At 38.4% G+C, this 17,551-nt stretch overlaps 2 protein-coding genes across 2 annotated transcripts in view; one reads left to right on the top strand and one right to left on the bottom strand.

Moving 5' to 3' along the window:
- Nucleotides 1–138: 138 nt before the first annotated feature.
- Nucleotides 139–17,551, top strand: part of abcb11b (ATP-binding cassette, sub-family B (MDR/TAP), member 11b) — a 28,597-nt gene continuing 11,184 nt past the window's right edge. Inside the window, exons 1-12 of the mRNA XM_028571601.1 lie at nt 139–290; nt 10,641–10,729; nt 10,893–10,911; nt 12,138–12,167; nt 12,790–12,841; nt 12,945–13,252; nt 13,407–13,494; nt 15,696–15,829; nt 15,923–16,094; nt 16,705–16,829; nt 16,910–17,084; nt 17,396–17,509. Coding sequence (XP_028427402.1) covers nt 10,651–10,729; nt 10,893–10,911; nt 12,138–12,167; nt 12,790–12,841; nt 12,945–13,252; nt 13,407–13,494; nt 15,696–15,829; nt 15,923–16,094; nt 16,705–16,829; nt 16,910–17,084; nt 17,396–17,509 — 1,296 coding nt within the window. The 5' untranslated portion in view covers nt 139–290; nt 10,641–10,650. The remainder of the gene's footprint in view (nt 291–10,640; nt 10,730–10,892; nt 10,912–12,137; nt 12,168–12,789; nt 12,842–12,944; nt 13,253–13,406; nt 13,495–15,695; nt 15,830–15,922; nt 16,095–16,704; nt 16,830–16,909; nt 17,085–17,395; nt 17,510–17,551) is intronic.
- Nucleotides 2,168–14,949, bottom strand: LOC114550766 (retinol dehydrogenase 7). Its single transcript, XM_028571602.1, has 6 exons — nt 14,559–14,949; nt 4,664–4,883; nt 3,513–3,827; nt 2,892–3,150; nt 2,641–2,804; nt 2,168–2,555 (listed from the first exon to the last, which is right to left on the bottom strand). Exons 3-6 carry the CDS (start codon nt 3,823–3,825, stop codon nt 2,332–2,334), a joined length of 960 nt encoding a protein of 319 aa, XP_028427403.1. The 5' UTR covers nt 3,826–3,827; nt 4,664–4,883; nt 14,559–14,949; the 3' UTR covers nt 2,168–2,331.

Raw genomic sequence — 17,551 nt, forward strand, 5'->3', positions numbered from 1 at the left:
GCTGCAATTCCAGTGTTATCCCATCAGGTCTTTTTAACATGATACACCATACTATAGGCGTGGTAGGACACCGCCTACTGTAGGCTCAGCCGACCAAACCACTCTGCAGGGCATCGTAGTCTTATTCGGTGCGGTTTCTGTACAGGGGGTGATGTTTTACGTCAGGATGCTCTTGATGACGCAGGAGTAGAAATGTATCAGTATTTAGGAGATACCCAGAGTTTCTTGGGCATCTGAGGTAGACAGTGTCTCGAACGGCCAGTTAGCTGAATCAGCAGCAGAGTTTGGGGGTGAGTTATTTTTTTTTTATTTTTATTTTTTTCCTGTCTTCATTAGTGTCTTGTGGTTGTTGTCCAAAATAATACAGCAAAACTTGTTCAGAGTTGACAAATAGCAGCTCAATAGATCCACATTCTTCTAGAGCGGCTGAAATAAACTGCACTAGGCATGGGCCGGTAAGCGTTTAAAGGTATACCACGGTATGGAAAAAGCAACTAAAATGTTCAGTTATATTGTTCCTGCGGTATGAGCTGTTTGAGTAGTTGCAGTACCGAAAAAGCTCAAATAATTCAAGGTAACTGTCTTTAAATGTTTGCAATCAGCTATGAGAGTTAATGTAGCATGTATAACGATAGTGAAATAATTACTTCAGGCTGCTACCAAGGCAGATAACATGGCTAACATCTATTTTCCTTCCTAATGTAACTTCACTAAGTAGACAAGTACACATTTTCTGCAAAGAGTACTTTTACTGTAGTGTTAAAATAAATTATATTAATAGTAGGGGAAATTGTAGTGGTCTTTTTACATAAAAACAATTAGATCATGTAATTAGTTTAAATTAATGTTCAATCAGTGCTATATTACCAAAAGGACACATTTTTAGACTAGTTAATTGTCAATACAGATTCTGGTTAAATTAACATGTCTCTTTATTTCTTTTTAGGGGGATCCACATTAAAAAATATTATTTGAACTTAATATGGTACACATTTTAAAATATGCCAAATATTCTATAGGCTATGCTGTTTAAAATAAGTGTTCAATGGAGGAAAATAAGTTTTTACCCAGACATTTCAAAATAATGCATTGTAAAGCAATAATTGCAATACCGCAAAACTGGTATTTTTGTTGGTTATCATACTGTCAGTCTTAAACCGGCCCATGCCTAAACTGCAGATATGATTGGATAAGTGTTTTCATCTTTAAGGGTAAAATATTGAAAAAATAAGGCACACCAACGGTTGTAAGGTAATTATCACTGGAAGTAGGCTTCAAAGTAAGGAAGAAACATTGCACCCTCTGGTTCAATAAAAAGATCTTACATTCATATGTGCTTAAAGATCATCGATCTTCAAACACATGCACATTGTGAGATGAGCTTCCTAGGGTACTGTAGCAGGCAGTAGTGAGTGTTTTCTACAGGTCTGATAGTGCTGACTAAAACAAAAAAAGTTGATCAGCACAATGTCACAACCAGTCCACTTAGTTTTTAGGTGCATGTCTCCTGACAGCCTACAATCACAGCAGGCACGAAAACATATGTAAGATTATAGTCAACCCTTGTGTTGTCTTCCCGTCAACCTTGAAAAAAACACTTTTCCCGATGTTTGACGCCTTTTTTTCAGTTTGTTTATGCTTTTTCCAACGTTTTAAATTGTTAAATTTTACTTCTACACATTTTCAGCGCTTATTTCTACCTCCCATATTTTCTGATATAAAACAAAAATTTAAAACGGGTCAATGTGACCCGAAGTCAACACAAGGGTTAAATCCATTCTGCGGAAACTAAATCGGTCCTGTCTGTTTCTGCTGCTTTTGTAAATGAAAAATATAGGCTATAATACAAATTTATATTGTGCACTTACAATACAATTAGAAGTATAAGGAAATCACTAACCAAGCAATACTTTAAACTATTTCAAGGTGGATTTCTACAAAGAACAGAAACCAACATAGTCCTGCTCCATATGTACTTTTAAATCAAGTCTGAATCGGGCTGCTTTTTTATTGCTCCTCCCTAACCTTTCACACATGCCTATCATCAAGGCCACAGCATTCGTATGAACAACCCCCTATCTGCCAGTAGATAAGGTGGCCCTGAATATGTACACAATGTAACTGCTTGTGAGAAAAGCAAGTCTTTAGAAAATATTCAGAGAAGAGATAGACACACTGTAATGTTTTAATATTGTAATTTTTATGTAACAGCATTTCAGCCAAATGTTTGTTACACAAACATGCATGACAGTATCAGTAATACACTGTTAAAGCTGTATTATAAGAATTGCATAAAATGTGCACGCGTGGATACAAAAAAAGCAGCACAATTTATTGCACCTGCTTGGCAATAGGAATGGCTTCCATTTTCATGAGATAATCAGTGAAACAGGATGGCATGTACGACAGCGGCAGCCAGAAAAGCTTGGCGTCCCAGCCTGGGGAGTAGCGGGTGCGGGGCCGCACAGCGGATACAGCATGCTCCATACAGCTGACCACCTTCATCAGATCTCCATCACTCATCTTGGAAACTTTGTCTGATATTACCACTAAGGCTAGGAGGGAAAATGAGTGGAATAAATAAGTAGATGAATAACAAACCATATGAATGAAGAAAAAAAACATTTGATCCAAACTTACACTTTTTTAGATATTCAGTTCCATAGTCATCCCGGGTCTCCTGGGGCAGTCTTTCCCACAGCATATTCACATTGTTGGTTAGGATAGTAGTGTCAGTCACGTTTGTTTTGAAGAAGCCTGGCTCAATGCAGAGGACTTTGACCCCGAAAGGCGCCATGTTTAACCTAGGCAAAACATTTCATTTAATCAGGGCTGAAAATCTTTGCTCTGACATACTGACAAGTGATTGATTGTGTGAGTTAATGTTTCACCTGAGGCTGTCATTGAAAGCCTCCACACCATACTTAGAGACAGTGTACGGCCCTCCTGTAATACTGATCCTCCCAAACACACTGGCTACATTGACCACCCTTCCCCTGGCCTTCTTAATTAGCGGCAGGACGCTCAGGGTCACTGCGATCACTCCATTCAGGTTGACGTCCAGCATGGACTTGTAGTCATCGATGGTCAGCCAATCACACGGGGCAGAGGGAACAGACACGCCTGCATTGTTCACTACAGCCCATAAGCCTAGAAGGATCACACAGAGGGCATCCAGTCAATAAAACCATTTTAAAAACACATTTAAACTAAGTTTTTCCCTATCATATTTCTTCACAACTAGCAGAGTTGCACCAGACAGAGCAAAAAGAATTCAAAGCATGTTAATACAGGCTGAATACCTTTTGGATGAGAGGAAGGAGTTGGATGTTGGACTGGCATTGGTGTAGGCTGGTTAAATGTGTGACTGTGTGTGCTTTTGGGATTGTGGATATCTAACAGCAGCATTTTATGGAAGCAGAACACTGAGAAACAGTATAGCTTTGGGAGGTTGTGCTCAGTGTTGGACAAATTTGATGGAAACTCGAGAGGATCACCAAAGTCACACTCACCACGTTCGCCAACTTTGTCCTTGATCATCGCAGCAACTTTGGCAACGCTGTCCTTGGACCTAACATCTAGGTGTGTCGTGATAAGGTTGCTGGAGCAGGCCTTCTTCAGATCCTCTTCTCCCCTCTCGCTGAAACACGAGGCGATCACTCTGAACCCCTTCTTGTCGAGATGGCGGGCCAGGAGGTTGCCAAAGCCAGAGTCGCAGCCTGTGATGTACACATACTTGTTGCCCTTGTCAGGGACCCTGGGTAGCTCCCTAATCCAGCGGTACAGGTAGTAGATAACCACCAGCCCTAGCAGATACAGGTACATGGCTGTAAGAACAAAGAGGGAAGACATTACATTCAATTTTCTCAAGTACTGCACTTCAGTTTTGAGGAACTTGGCATATACTCCACTACATTTATGAGGAAATACTGTACCTTCTGCAGATATATTTTCCATTCACAAACACATGATCGATTTTTTTTGGATGCAATGTTAACCTAATCGACATCATATAAAATGGTTTAAATTAGCTCCACTCTTTTTACACACTGGTAGTTCGTGCAATATAATTCAATTTTAAAAAGTAACTTTTGAATAAATGTACATACATGAAAAACTATAGCGGAGTAAGCCATTTGTCTGACGACTTCCTTTTTGTGATGAACGTTAATACGACAAATTATTTTGTGATTTAAATTAACGTAGTCATTCACTGGCTTCACAAACTTTGGCGATACTAAATTGCGCAACTTACCAAAGAACATCACAGTTGGGTATGGAAACTAATTTCAAAGTTCAATAACCCGTTAACACGTGGCTTCTCTCTAGATAAGGCAGCAGATTAAAAGTAAACGGTGTCCGTTTTATGGATATAAAAACGATTTCACGTTATAATTATAAGATCTGTATGCTATTTCATATTCGGACAGCGGTAGGCTATCATTGCCTAGGCTAGATAAAGTGGTGCATAGAAATTTAAAAGTTTATAGAAAAAATGTCACCAAACAACAAGGTTCTGTCGCACATATCGGTTCTAGCTATGCTAACGTTATAATATGATACCAAAGTTAACGGAAACATCAAGTAATAGTAGCTTTCTCTACGGAGTTATCTCGCTAATCGTGTTAAAAAGGACCGGAAATAATGATAGCAAGTATCATACCTGTTGTGCAGAGGTCTTCCTGGTCCGTCTCGGTCTCAGATGATTATCACACAAACTTTGCCAAAGAACCAGCTGAGGAGTGTACAGCCTCAGGACAACCTTTCCACCAATAGAAGAATGGGCCGTCTGCAAGCGAGGGGCGGAACTTGAAGCGTTTCAGGCCGCAGACGGACTCACTTGAATTGAAGAGCCTCAGGCTGGGTTAGGCAACACGCGCCACCTACCGGCGAGAAAGGTTATAGCTGCTGCTGCGGTTTTAAGTTACACGGAAAAAAAAAAAAAATACAAAAATGAATCAATGTATAAATAAAGAGTCACCGTTAATCATCAGTGCTATGCCCCTTTTACACAAGAGGTTCTAGAAAACCTTGGATTGTTTCAATCAGATTAGAATGGCTTGTATATGACGTTGGTCTGTTCGCTACAGTATTTAAAGTAGCCTACAACTAGGCTTTTAACACAGTAGGCTATAAGGGAGGCAACTCCATGTCACCACTATTGTGCCAGCTCTGTTTCCTTGTGCCAGTTATTGCAAACAGAAACTAATGAGTTTTATTATTTATTTTACCTGTATGGAATTGGATCATGTCCTGCATACATTATGGTTGCTGATGACTGACCGGGTTGGTTACAGCAATAACATGAAGACATGGATGTATTATTATCCACATTAAGGAGAAAGTGTTCAGTCTTCACTAATTTCCAATGTGAGTTGAGCATGTTAAGTCTTCATTTATAAATATAAAAGGTGATGGCCAAAGTTGTGCGTTGTATTTTCCACCACAGTACTGTGCTTTATTTACATGTAGATTAAACAATTTAAATAATAAATTAATGGAAGAGGAATTATAAAAATGAATGGTAATAATTTCTTGTATTTCATTATTTATGTGTTATCAAGTAATTAAGCAACATTTGAAAGCAAAGTGAGACTACTTAAAGTAATGTCAGGTAATTAAATCTAGCTGTAAATGGGCTTATCTCGTTTAATGTTAAAATTGATTTGCAAAGCAACACAAAATCAAGTAACCTGTTCAAGTAAAGTGCTTGTACCTCAAATTGTACTTGTAAGTACAGTATTACTGTTACCCACATGTTTAGAGCTTTTTAGCCACAAGGTAGCAGAAGAATCACAAAACAAGCCAGATAGCCTGACCTACAGTATCACCTTATGAAGCGGTCATGGCTAACATAGTGTTAGGCTGTTAGCAAACAATTACATACTACTTACATGTCCAGCAGATAAGGAACAACGTTTTGGTCACATTTAACTTTTGTTTCTGGCCATCTGATAAATGTAAGCCCTAGGCTACATGAAACCTTTTAGCTTTTATTTGGTTTCCACCAACTTTTGAAAAACATCTAAGTCTTTAGCTTGTTAGCTATTTCACTTTCTCCAGAAGCTAGCTGCTGGTAAAACCAAGTTAGCATGAGCATTAGCAGTGTTAATGGCAGAGAAGAAACTATAGATAAAGAAACAAGCTGCTTCCTATTTCCTTTCCTTATCTGAGAGACTTTGAGGTCTACTCAGACCTAACAGGGATAATAAGATGCTAATTTGGTGATTTTTTGCGTTTTCTGATTTGAATAGATTGCTAAAATATTGTAGTGACGTGTGTGAAATAATTTCACTGCACACCGGAAATGCAGCTTGTGTTTTATTTTTTATTTTTTTACAGTCAACAAAATTGTTTCCATGGTCCACTGAGAGGTCATCTGAAGCTTTTTACATTTTAACCACAAGGTGGCAGCATATTTGTTTTGTAATTCAATTCCTGTTGTGCAGATTCTGCCTTTAAGCACTCCTATGTCCAATAATAAAGTTGCAATTACAAATTATTGCACATGTAAATGCTTCAGGAATGTATTTGATGTTTTCAGTAGAAAACATCATAGAAATATACAACATTGTTATTTACACAGGGCTGCAAAGGGAAAATACAGCACACATAATTTACACTTGGTTGTTAATGCAATTTTCCAACCTCTAGAACAGAGGTGTCAAACTAATTTTCACTAAGGGCCACACTGGAAAAAGAGAATCACACCAAGGGCCAGACATTGACGTGCTTTTGTTACTGCATGTCACTTATCTTTTTTTTTTTTTTACATTTTGGTAGCTTTTTTTCCTCATTTTTGTTCCGACTTTTTTGTGGTTTTCTCAGACATTTGTCACCTTTTTGTAAATGTGTTGCTTTTTCTGAAATTTTTGTACGCTTTTTGTTGACATGTTAGCAATCATATAATTTAGCAAATCAATAATACATTTTTTTTAACAACAACAACAACAACAACAACAACAACAACAACAACAACAACAACCTGTTTCACAGCCTGAATATGAAAACTCTCTGCTTCTGGGGGAATTTCTGAGTCTCAGAGTTGGCAAATGTGCCATATTTTGCTTTGAATGTCAGGTAATTGCAGTTTAAAAAACACTTTCATGCAAAGGGGCCAGATTTGGCCCGCAGGCCTTGAGTTTGACACAATGTCATGTGCTCTAGAACATAAAAAATGTCAACCTTTAAAGTTGTATTAAACACTATTTAGGTTTGTGTGTTAAGTTTATAGTTTCAACATTTTTTGATGACACTGGAGCCAGCAGAGTTTGTATTATTTTTTTTTTCTTTTACAGTCATCAACCTGAATAAAGTCATTACTAACCTCATCCTCCCCTAAAAGGATTAGATAAGGGTTCTACGTAAATCACCCTTACTAATTCTTCAGTTGTCTACATACAATCATGTCATCTTCTTCTGAAAATGTGCATCTTGGACTCATGTTCATAATCCTCCTCTATGTAATTTCGTGACGGCACCTGAAGGCAGCAGTGACTGACCGATGGTATACAGTGAGCAATCAGTTGTTTTCATGTAGCGTGCAGTCCAAATCAGTAATTTTCTGACAATTTAAAATCAATAAATATAAGTATTATATTCACATACATAATTGAAGGGCCTTATTTATAGATGTAAATGAAGCAATTTATGTAAGTCTCAAATAATTAAAATTAAAAAACTTTAATGATGTAAACAAAGCTTCAGCAGCATAAGAAAACATTCATTTTAGATTTTGATTTCAGCAGTATAATATCCGCATTCCCCTAGTTGTTGCATTCAAGGTTAAAAAAAGATGACAGACAACATGAAGCTGGTCAGGAAGTAGAGCTGGAAGAGGGCAATAACCTAAATGTCAACCTGCAGCAACATATACACTCATGCTCACATGTATAGTAAAACTATGTTGCAGCTTTACCAATGTGACAATTATGTGATGTCAAATGTGCATGCATAATGCAACAGCAGCAAAACTAGGGATGAGTCGTAAAGTAAGCCAATTTAGTCAGTAATGTTGGTTTTTATAGAAATATGAGCTGAAATTTGCTAAAATTAACTTACATTAGCCACTATAAGCTACTGGTTATACCAGACCAAGTTATGTTGGATCAGCAAAATCCCTGAGTGTACTGAAACGAACAAACCTTTTATTGCTTAAAAGGGCAAGACCATTAGGTTTTGGTGTATTTCAGGTTTTTATATCATTCTGTAGCTTCCCAGTAGTGTTCCTTATGTATTTAAATTCAAACATTCACATGTTGATCAAAGTAAGTATGTTTTAGTGACAAAATGCGTTTTTCCCAAGCCATCTAAAAACTTTTCCCCACGTGACCTGATGTAGGGCTCTGTAGGATGATGTTTCAGTACAGTAAAAAAAACATGCATAAAAAAAAAAAAAAAAAAAAAGCCTATAAAATACATCCTGAAAAATAAATAAATGAGGCTATAAATATAAATATTGAAATGAGTCAATTTAGTTAAATAAATAGGTTTTTATTTATTTTTAAAAAGGACGTTTTTCAAATGACATTTTTTTTATTTCAGGGGACTTTTATTTCATTAACAAGGTCTCTTCCTTGGTCTGAACCACGTGCCTTTAATAGGTGTCGGTGACAGTGGGAAGTCTGAATGGGATGTGGGTTCAGTCCCAACACTAATACAAGACACTGTTGCCTGGGTGCCTATGAATACAAATTTTATATATTTATAAAAAATATATATATACCCAGGCATCAGTGTAATTCAAGACTATCACAGGTTGTAATACAAAAGTCATGTTCAATTACTAAGGATGCAGAAACAGTGCATGGCCTCTGCAGGTAAAATATTTGCCCGCAAGGTCAATGGCCTTTTTAGCAGCATAAACCTGCAGGACACAAAACACTGACCCCGAGTTCCAGCCAGTTCTCTTCAAAAAGAGCATGTGAACTGTGCCAAGATACACATTAACACGTTAGCTCTGGATGCAGCGACAGAGCTTCTGCAAAATAGTCTTGAGAAGAAACCTGTTTGTTTTGGTTGAACATTTGCGCATAGGGAGGCGAGCTCTGAAATAGCTAACTGTCACCCTTTTCACCTGGTCCTCCAATATTGCGACCCAAGGGGACACAACCAAAACCATCCTTGCACCAGACTACAGTGAGAGAGGGGTTGGAGAGGGGGAGCTGCAGGAAGATGTCTCACTCTACTTCAAATGGTGTTTTTTTTTTTTTTTTTTTTTTTTTTGCATTCTACCCACTGCAGCTTTAATACATAAAAAGGTGCTTGATTCTGTTTTTTAGACCAGCCTAGATTAAATTCCCAAACCTGATAAAGATTTACTTTATATTGACAACTGGTGTCCAATTTGCCTATTGAATAACGACTATAAAAGTTTGGCCCTGATGCTTGCTAGAAGAATCAAAACTCAAAGCTCAATTAGGATTTGTGTCTAATAAATGCATCTAATACAATATTCGACTGGTTTTAGAATAAAAACAGTTTTTTGACACAGTAAAGCATAATTTTCATAATCCTTCACTGAGAACGTTTGGGGATTTCTTATGTAATGCAATACAAACACTGTATAGCAATCCCAATACTCACTCCAAAGTGAAAGTCAAGTGATCTGCAAAGTGACTCCATTGTTATTGGTCCACTGAAGCGGTCGCAACCTTGTTTTTAAAAAAGAATTACACTAGCTACTGAAGTAATTTATAAATTTTTCATTAAAGCTTCTGGTCTAAAATAATATATTAATCCCTGCACTAATCAGGACCTTATGAAGTCTTGGAGAAATTATTTCCCCAAACGCTCCTTTGGCCCATTGTCAGTGTTGAAACAGTTTGGTTTATGCTACTTCCAGTTTAATAGTATTATCCGCCTGGCTGACAGGCAAGCTGGCGTAATAAGCCAGCGTACAGTTTAAGAGGAACTATAGCATCTGTGTCTACACAAGTGAACAGACAACTAGACTTTTGTGTTTGAAGCCTTCTTTTTTGCATACGATTCATAAATTAAATATTTTCCAATCTAAAGAATATTGAAGCTCCTCTTTGTCCAAAAGGATAACATAATTATAATTTAAGACTATCACCTGTGTTATAGTCTTAAATTCATGTTCAATCAATAAGGATGCAAAAACAGTGCAGAGCCTCTGCAGGTACAATATTTGCCCGCAAGGTCAATGGCCTTCTTAGCAGCCTAAGAGCAGCAGGACACGTACCTGAAAGTTCAACACTCTGACCCCGAGTTCCAGCCAATTCTCTTCAATAAGAGCATGTAAACGCTGCCAAGATACACAGTGTGTCGTGACAAGCTGGCACAACTACAACTAGCTGTCGGACATTAAAACCAAATATCTGGATGTTGGACATGAGTGCTGGAGTGCTGCTGCTACGGCTGGTTTAATTTGACTCCTTTTGTAAGAACTCATGATTAGTTCCAATCAAGGATAAGAAAGATAGATTTCTGTTAAAAAGTAAACATCTAGGTAAGTTTAATTTTCTCATAATAAAAAGCTTCTTTTTTTAATTTCCTTGAAAGTGAATGACTGCTAAAAAGATAAACGTACTCTTAAGTGGGGTTTCATTTTTTGACATGACTGTCTAATTATTCTGGTTTTGGACCTCTGAAATGTGCTTTCTTTTGGCTTTTCCTAGATGAGTCACCATGCCGACCGGATCAGTGAAGTTGCAAAGCATTAAAAAACTGGGACAGGATAACCACAGCTATGACTTTTCAGATGAAGGTAATGCACAATGACAGTGAAGATGCATCATTAAACGGAAAGAGAGATGTGTTATTTTATTTGAATACAAAATATGGGTAAGAATTACAGCTACAGATGTAAAATTGTAAAAAAAAAAAAAAAAAAAAAAAAAGTAAAATGCTTGTTTATTCTTGTGTTGCAGAACCAGCTGGCTCCTATATGTACGTATTCTTTGGAGTATTTTATCACTATGTATGTGTTGTTTTGGAAATCATCTTGGATATTGTTTTAAGTTGTAATAAATTAGTTTTTTTTAAACACATACAGAAGTAATACATGTGTAATATGTGACTGACTGCTGTGAAGTTTCCCCCTTCACAAGAAATGTGGTAGCTAGAAAGAGACATTATCTCTGTGGAGGTCAATGACCATGTGTATTTTAGCTGACATGCACATGTGTTTGTATGGGTCAGTTGATAGTGTTTCAGAGAACACCAAAGATACATTTCTGGTTGTAGTGTGAATTCAACAGCACCGCTGCTAAACAGTTACTCTAAAATATGTTTCTGAAAACATTTGAGGTATAAATTATGCAATGCAGAAGCAGAATCTTGATTCATGTTTGATCAGCACTGCCTAGTGAGACAGATTAGCTCACGAGCAGTCACTGACACTGCGTTAGAAACTGCAAATGCCATTAGAAGCAGTAGGGTTTGGATTCAGATAGTTGGATAGCAAAGGCATAGGCAATTTTAGAAACTTTGACGATCTGGCAGGGAATAAATGGAACACAGCTGGTTTAGGGCTGGGTAGCGGTGCCAATACCAATACTGTGACTTTGATACCGGTTCCTAAACGATACTTTTTCAATTCAAAATTTATAAAAACAAGAAGTAATTACACATTACGGCACAAATATTTTTATTTTTCAGCTCCTACTACGTGAGCCCAGTCTCTGTGTGTAACGTAGAGTTTTTCCTGCGCGTCTCACGACGTGTAACATTACACAGCCAATCACAAGCATTGTTAGATCTTGGTAGAAGCATGCTGCATGCTTATTGGCTCACTGATGCTGATGAGATTAACTCCTTATGTATTGAAATTGGGTATTGAATGAAGAGGCATTTTTCGATACTTTAGATGCAATTCGGTCGGTGCCTAAAAAGTATTGAATTCGGTACTCAGCTCTAGTCTGGTTAAATATCTGCAGGGTTGACGAGGGGAAGGGAATCAGATCTGGTAGACAGGTAGAGAATTAAAGTGATTTATCAAGTGTTAATTGATGATCCTGATGACGTAACAACATAAGTTCACGATACATCCTCCATTAGTTCCTGCATTAAATCATCATGCATTTTTTAAGCATGTGTTTTGTGTCTTTATTTTAAAGCGTTACACAGAAGATAGGTTCAGCAGCTCACCATGTGTTGTGTCTTTTTCTATGCAGGACCACGACAACTTCCAAGGATAATGACAAGTGAGTAAATAATAGCAATAGGTAGAGCTGGGCCATGTGAAAAAAAAGAAGAAAAAAAAATCAAATATCACGATATTTTTGACCAAATATATCCATGTCGATATTGCACGATATTCTAAGGTTGACTATTGGTGCTTTCACTAAATATTAACACAATGAGAGTTTTCATAAATAATCACCAATAATGTGGATACAATGACAAAGTGGGTAAAGGCAAATAATAAAACGAAAATGTCATCACTTTACTATTATGCAGCCTTCAAAACCATGAAAAGACAACACTTGTGTCATCCAGAGAAACCTGACGGAGTACGCTAACCTCATCAAAACCTGTGATGCTGCGGGGTTCAAAGGCACTTCAGCAGCTAGTTTAACTAACTGTCTGATACCAACTGTTCCCAACACTGTGCGGGACAAACTGCATCTTTATTATACTAATTAATAGAGAGGTGAAGTCCCTCCCCTTCCGGTGGACCACAATGGGACTTTATTTACAATATCCAAAATTTAAGACGATATCCAGCCTCATATACTGATGTCGATATAATATCAATATATTAAATAGAGGCCTTGTATAATTTTACACATCACATAAAACTGACTGGTCTTCTATTCCAAACAGAAATCAGGGAAATGACGAGCAACCGGCGATAAGGGTTGGCTTCTTTCAGCTGGTAAAATATTCATTCTTCACTATGTAACGCTGGCCTTTCTTTCTTCATCTGCACTTGAGATTTGTCCACCTAATGCAAGTTCTGTGCTTTCATGCCTGTCCAGTTCCGTTTCGCCAAATGCAAGGACGTGCTGATGATGGTAGTGGGCAGTGTGTGCGCGTTGCTGCACGGCTCGGCCCAGCCCCTCATGCTGCTGGTGTTCGGCCTGCTCACCGACACCTTCATCGAGTACGACATCGAGCTCAACGAGCTGAGCGACGACAGAAAGGAGTGTGTGAACAACACCATCCAGTGGAAGAAGAACTACACCGAGGGGATCGGCCTGATGACGCCACTGAACCAGTCGGACTGGAGCTTCATGAACAATTCAACATGGGAGATGCTCACACCGCTGGAGGGCAGGCCGTGTGGGTAAGTGGGTTGTGAGAAATGCATGAGGTGGGCTTTTTTCAACATCAAACATAGTGTAAGATGTGATATTAAAAGTTTTAGATCGATGTTCCAGTGTATGTGGGTTTGTAAGCCTCATATATGATTAATTTACTGTATTTGTGCCATCTTTCAGGCTTCTTGACATTGAATATGAAATGACCCTATTTGCCTTCTATTATGTTGGAATTGGAGCAGCTGTGTTCCTGCTGGGATACTTTCAGGTTGGTCTAAAATTAGATTAGGCTGTATCATCCTTGCATGCACTTAAAACCAATTCAATCAGCATGACACATTTAGACCCTATCGACTGTGAAATCTTGATGGAAATGGTGCAAGCTCTGAAATCCTCTTCCTCCTGCCTTGATATTTTGCCCACAAGCTTTAAAAAAAAAATGTTTTTAACTGCATGGCATCAGATCTTATGCAAATAGTCAACTCTTCTCTTCTCTCAGACTATTTCTCACAGGCTCTGACAACTGCAGTTATCACACCTTTAACAATCTAGACACCTCACTAATGAACAATTACAAAATGTTATTACCAAAACGTCTTAGTATATTGGATGATATCAATGCTGCATTCAACACAGCTGCCACAACATATTACCAGACAAACAAAAACTAAATGGGACCTACTGGCACATTTGTAAACTGGTTTCAATGTTATTTGCAGGATAGGGACTACTTTCTATTAAAACATTTTTTTTTTGGTTTGCACAGCACTAAATGATTTAGTGAATGTACTACACTTTTAAAAAACTAGCAAGCTTACAAAAACATTCAAAAATAATGGTCAAAATCAAAGCAAGAGAGATTTTCTTTTGCTGGTGCTATGGAATTGCTCGACTTTTCAGTGAGGGTGCTCTGAAATTTAGGGTATCCATTAATGTGCTGGTTGCCACAGTTTAATTTCAACCCCCGACAGGTACACAGGTGCGCGCCTTTACTCAATAACGTTACCCGCTCCGCCAGTGTCATAAAAACACAGAGATCTAATAATTATTTACAAGCCTGCATACGAAGAAAAAACACCTCCACATTGCATATAACACTTCACACAAGTATGCCACAGTCTGTGCACATTTCAGCCTCAGACTCTGAGCTCAGAACTCATGCTGCCAGTTCCCAACACCTGCACTAATGACTCAGCAGTATTCCGTTTCATGCATCTAATGTTATGAGCTATGCAATATAGAAACTACAAGGAATCAGACTGTGTGCCTCAAACACCAAATGCATTACATTTATAATAGGCAACCAACGGAGAAAAAATATCATGCACTTACCATTAGACATCTTCATAACAAAACAATGCTAATATGATCTAGAGCAATGCTAGCATGCTCAGCAGCAGTCTCGGGCGGGTCCCCTTCCCTTGCTCCATCCTCTGGTTTTTCTTGGTCCTGCATGGTCAGTGACTTCTAGCTGGGTCTACACCTTCATGAGAAATACATTATTACCATCATCTGTATGAGCCATTGGTTTGAGCCCTATTAGGTTCAAAATCTTCTTCCTCTGACGTTTTATGGCGGTTGGCAAACAACTTTTAGGCATTACCGCCACCTTCTGAAATGGAGTGTGGATCACAGTCACTCTATATTCTTCCAAAAAGCCCAGTTTTTCACAATAATTTTCGTTTCCTAGCTTTGACTGTGTCTCTCCACACGCTTTGTTAATGCTAACTTACGAAAATGAGTAGCTACTCTGGCTAAAAGGAAGTGGAGGTCAAAGGTCAAAACGGTCAATAGGTGTCAAAAGGTCAATGCGTGCTGCGCCCATTGGCCGAATCAGACCACCTGTGTTGGCTTTATGTTTTTTAGTCTAAAAATAATCGGTTTGTCTGATTAATGTATTAATTTATTTTTTACAAATTAGAAAATTATAGTATTTACTCTTACATTTTTAGAAATAAATCAGACATTTTTTAGTGGTGCTATGACTATCCTAGAGGTAGCTACAGCACCCACAAGCCCCTCCCTGATGCCGCCTATGGGGGGTGATATTGTAGTCCTAGTATGGGTAAAAATGGCTGGAATCTACATTTCCCTTAATGCAACGCCAACATGCGCACATTTCTTTTTCAAATCCCCATAAAATGCCAACTTTCTGTAAAAGAAAAAAAAAAAAAAGAGAAGAAAGTAGCTTCCAATCCCACGCTGAGACCCTGGTGACATCACTATGAGATCATCAGGGTTATTTTCTCAGACTTGACAAAGCTCCTCCAGAGCCACAGAAGACATTAAACAACTGTTTTCTGAGGCTGAGTTGTACTCCTAATGACGAATAAGCTGAACTTCAGCATGTAAAAGCAGTGTAGTGCTCCTTCAAATGCATTACATATGGAGTTTGTTTTTACTTCAAAAGGTCGTCAGAGGTAAGGGTCAACGGACAAATAAGAGTATAACCGGTCTTTCACACTATAGATCTCCCTGTGGGTGACGGCCGCTGCCAGGCAGATTCAGCTTGTCAGGAAGTTGTACTTCAGCAAAGTGATGAGGATGGAGATCGGCTGGTTCGACTGCACCTCTGTAGGGGAGCTCAACACTCGCATGTCAGAGTGAGTGGGACAATGATGACATGACTTCCGTCTCGTGGAGTATTTCTGGAGTGTTGGTGTCTATGTATAACAGTGGTTCTATCTGTATTACAGTGATATCAACAAGATCAACGATGCCATTGCGGATCAAGTTGCCATTTTCCTGCAGCGCTTCACCACCTTTGTGTGTGGTTTCTGCATTGGCTTTGTGAAAGGTTGGAAGTTAACACTCGTCATTGTCGCAGCAAGTCCAATGATTGGAGTTGGAGCTGGTCTTATGGCTCTGGTGAGGCATGACTTGAACTGACTTGATTTGTTGACTAGACTTGTCTTTACTTGTTGACTTGACTTTTTGAGTTGAAACTCACTTCATTAGAATTGTTGACTTGACTTCTCTTGACTTGACTTGTTGACTTTACTTCAAGTGACTTTTTTTGTGATTAACAATTTTGTATCAACTTTTTATTGGTGTTTTTTTATACATAGTTCTAGCTACCACATTTCTTGTGAAGGGGGAAACTTCACAGCAGTCAGTCACATATTACACATGTATTACTTCTGTATTCGATCGTGATTGTACAAGTATGTTCAGCATTTTCTTATAGAAAACAAAAAAACAAAGGGTATATGTGCCAGCACCTTGGCATAAAGGCTTTTGGTAAACAGCAAGACAGTGGTTGCACACAAGGAACTTATGTATAAAGTTTGTACTCATACATCCAAAATACAAATACAATTTTAATTTTTTTAACAACATATAAAACATACAATTCGCCACATGGACACATGTCATCACCACCCACCCAGACAAAAATCCCAAAAAGATGACACAGTAACTACAATATTTAATTGACTTTCTGATTTCTCTTCTATGTGTCACTTTGTTTTTCCTCTAGTTTGTGGCTAAGCTAACAGGGATGGAGCTGCAGGCCTACGCCAAAGCTGGAGCTGTAGCGGATGAGGTCCTCACCTCCATCAGAACTGTGGCTGCTTTTGGTGGGGAGAAAAAAGAAGTGCTAAGGTAAAATTTCCCACATGAACAGTGGAAGATTTACTTTTTCCAATACATATGCAGCTGAGGTGAGCTCTCCTCCTCTACAGGTACGACAGGAACCTGATCTCAGCGCAGCGCTGGGGCATCAGGAAGGGTCTGATCATTGGTTTTTTCACCGGATATATGTGGCTGATCATCTTTCTGTGCTATGGTCTGGCCTTCTGGTATGGCTCCAGCCTGGTGGTGACCACTGGGGAGTACACACCAGGAACCCTACTGCAGGTATCACACTTACCATATTGACAAAATATGGGTCATTACAACCATAACTGACAGATTAGCATCAGAGCAAATGGGAAAAGTATGTTTCATGCCCATAAGCAGCCTTTTCTTGATGGATTTTAGAGTCTGAATTAATTCTGTGATTGGAAGCCACTTGGTGTTTCACCTTTGGATTCCGCATTCCTTTATTCAGTTTTCATCACTTCAAAACAGTGAAAGACTAAACAAAAAAGTGATGCTTTGAAGATTTTTTTTTTTCATGTAACCAAGAGAGTCTTTGGACATATAATATACTGACCTCTTCATTCTAGGTGTTCTTTGGTGTTTTGATAGCAGCTATGAATTTGGGGCAGGCCTCCTCATGTCTAGAGGCATTTGCTGCAGGCCGTGGAGCTGCTACCCTCATATTTGAGACTATTGAGAGGGTGAGAGTACTTGATGTTATAATTTCGCAATATTTTAATTCT

This window comes from Perca flavescens, chromosome 24 (assembly GCF_004354835.1).
Source record: "Perca flavescens isolate YP-PL-M2 chromosome 24, PFLA_1.0, whole genome shotgun sequence".
Taxonomy (NCBI): Eukaryota; Metazoa; Chordata; class Actinopteri; order Perciformes; family Percidae; genus Perca; species Perca flavescens.

What these genes read in the sequence shown, in the direction of transcription:
- LOC114550766 (XM_028571602.1), bottom strand. Translation starts at nt 3,825, where the DNA reads ATGTACCTGTATCTGCTAGGGCTGGTGGTTATCTACTACCTGTACCGC. An exon ending in GCTTTCAATGACAGCCTCAG is followed by an intron (nt 2,805 to 2,891) that starts GTGAAACATTAA and finishes TGTTTTGCCTAG; the next exon opens with GTTAAACATGGCGCCTTTCG. An exon ending in AACTGAATATCTAAAAAAGT is followed by an intron (nt 2,556 to 2,640) that starts GTAAGTTTGGAT and finishes TTTCCCTCCTAG; the next exon opens with CCTTAGTGGTAATATCAGAC.